This window comes from Temnothorax curvispinosus, unplaced genomic scaffold (genome assembly GCF_003070985.1).
Source record: "Temnothorax curvispinosus isolate PA1 unplaced genomic scaffold, ASM307098v1 QBEX01002445.1, whole genome shotgun sequence".
NCBI lineage: Eukaryota > Metazoa > Arthropoda > Insecta > Hymenoptera > Formicidae > Temnothorax > Temnothorax curvispinosus.
The window spans coordinates 913-5734 of NW_020212225.1; the positions used below are offsets into that span (position 1 = coordinate 913).

The following is a 4822-nucleotide window of genomic DNA, read 5'->3' on the forward strand; positions in this document are numbered from 1 at the left end:
ATTTCTGCTTTCATAATAGCTTTGAAACAATCGTCAGACACTTTATATAATTTACCATCCTTATAATCATGTAAATCAATAACAAATCCATATGGATGATTATTAGGACCTTGCCATAATACAGCATTAAAACATACATCACAAGTATTGCACACTTTCTTAATGCTATGTATCACAGCTCCAGCAATATCATATATGATTGGCTATTCCCACTTATCTAACAAGTTTAAATGGACATATGTCAGTTCTGGTATGTACATGAATAGCTGATGAAGCTTCCATGAATGTTTTAACCTCCTTTTTTTGGCATTTTTCAGTTGCCAATTGTTTTGACACGTCAAAGAAATTTATATTAATACTTTCGAGCTCATCCACTGAAATGTCAGTGTCATAACTAGTTGCTTTGGAGCAAGAGGAAATTTGTGTCATAGTAATGAGTTTCTTTACTACCTATAATAGGGATATTTGTTACATCTTTCAAGCATTGTACAGTTTGTCGAAATCTTCGTATATAGTTTTCGTATTACAATGATTTTCACTATTTTCAATTCCCTCTACTTGCAATGAGGGAATAGCAGATGTTTTCAGCCTTCGAAGAATTCCATTTCCTCTTGTGTTCTCTACATAATCCTCAGGAACAAAGTGCAACTGCAACGAAATAGACAATACATGATAAACATACACACATCTAAAGGCATGTTTCAATATTTTATGAATCCTATAACATACCTCACAAACTCTGCTATTACATTTTAGACTCCACCCGGGACGGTTACGAGTAATCCAAGCTACCCACGCATTTCGATGTTCCACATTCTTCTTAGGAAATTTATGCATACATAGTCCATCTTTTTCTGTTGTTGTACAACCAAATACCTCACACACTTTTACCATCTTTATTCACAAACTCTTGATTTCTATAAAGACGACGAATGTAATAAGTTTATAAAAATATTTAAAAATATGATCACATTTTCTCTTAATTAGTTACAAGTAAACAGAAATATATTACTGATTATTGTATGATATAGCCCTCATCCACACAAAATGCATATATTTACGATGTCCCAAAAACTTCACGAATGTCCTACAATTTTTTTCTTAATAATATTAAAAATATATTAATCTTTTTCACTCACCTAACCTGATGTAACACGTTACTTTGCACACGTGCACACGGAATCAGCTGCGGGTCCGATAGCCTCGGTTTTGATTGGTGCCGCGGTCAGCCAATCAGCAAGCGTGCCCTCAATGTCGCTTCTTTGATTATCTAGGCCTCTAGTCGGACTTACAACGCAATTGTGTAAACTGAAACTAAAAATAATATATTTTATATTAATTTGATATTGTCAAGTAAAATAATATAATAGAAGAATATTTATAACAGTTATACAAATTTATATGGATAGATCCATTATAGAGTATATATTTATATATGATTATCTTTAACCTTATAAATATACTTTCACATGATTACACATGATAATATACTAGTATATAAAACCATATATGGCTATATAAAGGAAGTATACTTAAAGAGATTTAGCCATATAATATTGTTCAAGATTATATTTCCATTTCTTATATGACTATACATATAATTATATATTTACTAATATGAACAAATAAGAGGTATTTTTTCCCGAGTATATAATCATATATGCTTATATATGGCCATATATAATTATATGGAATCCGATGGATCTCGACGTACGAGGCGGGTTCGCAGGTGGGTCCCGCAAGGTTCGCGGTGCTGGGCCTCCTCCTGTGGAACCTTGCGTTTGACTTGGTGCTGAGGACGCTCATTCCTCGTGGTTGTCACATTGTGTGCTACGCGGACGACACATTGCTGCTCGTAGAAGAGGATGATTTTGACGCTGCATGCGCGTTAGCGACGGAATGCTTGAAAAATATAATGGCAAACATTAAGCTTCTTGGTCTTAAGGTTTCTTGGCCAAAATCAGAGGCCATGTTTTTCGGTAAGTGCCCGCGAGACGCCTTCTTCGAGCCATTCGAAAGCGTTAAGATTAGTGTGTCGAAAAGTATGAAATACCTCGGGGTGATTATAGACTTTAGGAAGTCTTTTAGTAAGCACCTTTCATATATCGCGGAAATGGTATTTAGGGTTAGCAGGACCCTATGCGGAATCCTGCCAAATTTGCGTGGCCCAGTGGAAAACAAGCGTAGGCTCTACTACAGAGTAATTCTATCCATTGCACTGTACGCGGCACTCATCTGGAGCGAGGTACTGTCATCTTCCCAAAGCAAGCAGCGGGTTATGCGAAGGGCATTTCGCCTATCGGTCTTACGAACAATTATGGCATATCGCACTGTCTCATACGAGGCAGCTTCATTACTGGCAAGAATTCCCCCTTTTTATTTGTACGCGGAATACTTACGACGATCATATTTTTGTTTACGGGAGCTTAAGGAGACTGGCATGTATAACGTTGACTCCCCCTCGGACGTGAGGGAGGCTGAGTGGTGTGTTCTGCGGGAACAATGGTTGGAGCATATTTCTAACGATAGAATGGCTGGCAGAAGAACGCGTGAGGCGATCTTTCCGTCTTTTGACTTCTGGATCGACCGACGATCGAGTTTTCTGACTTATCGAATAACACAACTCTTGACTGGCCATGGCTGTTTTGGATCCTTTTTACATAGGATTGGAAGGGAGGAATCTCCGACGTGCAGGTACTGCCTCACGGCCGACGACACGTCGGAGCACACTGTCGCGTCGTGTAGTTTTTGGACTCTGGAACGCGGTGAGCTGACCGCTGTTATCGGTCAAGACCTCTCGTTGGCGGCAATTGTCGGGCATATTTGTAGATCACGCGAGGCTTGGAATGCCTTTTCTGTTTTTGCGGAGCGGGTCCTCCGGCGAAAGGAGGACGCGCGTGCGGCAACAGGGTCTTGTTGACCCTGGAATTGTACATGACGGCGATGAGTAACCATTCTTTCTATTATTAGGGCTTTAAAGTAGACTAGGGGTTTCATTTTCCTCTTGCGGCATGCGTTGGCGATGGGGTGGTGGCGTTTCCTGGGGGGGGGGGTGGTCGGGCGCCGGTCGTTTTCGGGTTGCGTTCCTCCGCAGCTGTAACAGAACTGGCGGGGCGGGGACGGACACTCAGGGAATGAGTGCCCCGTCACCGCACAGTTCCAACACCAGATGAAACTTCTCGCCCGGGTGCCTCCGCCCCGAGGCTTTCGCGGGGTCGAGGTCTCCTCTCCCGTCTCCTGCAGGGGCGGCTCCGGGACCTAGGTGGCCACATGACGCAGCTCTGGGCCCTCTGTCTGCACGGCGATGGTTTTCCGCGTGACTACTAGGGTCTATGTTGCCGCCTCCACTTTTGGCGGGAAATCCTGAACGACGGCACCTTGGTCCGTCAATTGGTAGTCGCAGACTTGGGTAGCCATCTCCTCCAGGTCCATTCAGAATCCTGGGTCAGTCATATCGATATGACTCCCGATGCGGAGTCAGAACCTTCTCCACAAGCGCCGGGTCTCAATAACTCTAGAGATCAAGAGGATAGGGCTTAAGGTCCTTATATAATGTGTATTTTACTGGCAGGCAATCCGTCCGGCGCAACCAACTCATATATCACCTGCTTAATCCGGAAGGGTCCCTGGAATTTTTGTGCCAATTTCCTCGCCTTATTCTATGCAGCGGACGACAGCACGCGCTGCCGTTTCAACATCGGTTCGTCAACGCGAAACCTTCGCGGTCGTCTACGTAAATTATATCGCGGCTTGCCTCTGATTAGCCTGGCCCAAATTCGTAGGATCCCGCCTCTCGACCTCCGTCACTCTCTGGTGACGGTCGCGCAAGGAGTTGAGCGGCGTTAATTTGCGCCCAAGATTCAAGAACACCGGAGAGATACCCAGGGACGAATAAAAAGTATTGTACGCAAAACGAAAGTGGAGTAGATTGGTATCCCATTTTCTATAGTCCTTTTCAGTAAAGGCCACAATCATGATTTTTAAGACTCGCTTAACCCTTTCAACGAGATTGGGGATGATAGAGAGGTACCGTCGTATGCGTAATTCGATTCTTCTCGGTGAAGCTTTTCATGACTTTGTTCACAAACTCGGTACCATTGTCTGTCAAGAGAAATTTCGGGATGCGTCACCGGGAGACAATCAAATTCTCAAGAGCTCCTTTAATCTTCGAGCCCGTGAGCTATATCCGACAGGAAAAGTGGCAAACATTTAAATAACTCGGCATTGTCTATCGGTGTGATGGCACGAGCCTCCTTAATTTGTAACAAAAAAGCTTCCGCGTCACTACCCCGCTTGCTCGAAAAATGAAGATCTCATTTTTACATTAAATGTGTTGCGGCTCCAATCAAAATGTAATAATAAAATAATTATATTATAGTATAAAATAATAATATTAAGAAAGACCGAGAATAACAATAGGGAACGCGACCGCGAAAACCCGAGAGAATTACGCAACGCCGAATCAGCAAAAGATGAGTTGCGCGATCGACCCAGATACGATCGAGCAACTCAGCGATATCGAAGGACAAGACGAGGATTGAAAAGGAAGCGACAACAGGAGAGGACAGGGCAATTGGAGTCTCGAAGCGACGGGCGTTACACGCGAGTAATCATTGTACGCAAAGTGGATTAATTAAAGTTGTCATTTATTGCAAAGTGTTGTTAATAAATCCCGCCTCCTCCGTGGATAAACGATCCCTGGTGTCCCGCCGTAAAAAGAGGGCACAACAAAATGGTGGCAGCGTGAGGGATCCAGTGGCAGGAAGACGGGAACGGCAGCTGAAACAGAAAAATAAGTGAATCAGTGAGGCAGTGCAACATC

At 43.3% G+C, this 4822-nt stretch overlaps 1 protein-coding gene across 1 annotated transcript; it reads right to left on the reverse strand.

Annotated features, from left to right (window-relative positions):
* Window positions 1-208: 208 nt before the first annotated feature.
* LOC112451647 lies at window positions 209-1192 on the reverse strand. Its single transcript, XM_025011408.1, has 3 exons — window positions 1140-1192; window positions 730-917; window positions 209-648 (listed from the first exon to the last, which is right to left on the reverse strand). Exons 2-3 carry the CDS (start codon window positions 892-894, stop codon window positions 478-480), a joined length of 336 nt encoding a protein of 111 aa, XP_024867176.1. The 5' UTR covers window positions 895-917; window positions 1140-1192; the 3' UTR covers window positions 209-477.
* Between the last annotated feature and the right edge of the window lie 3630 nt (window positions 1193-4822).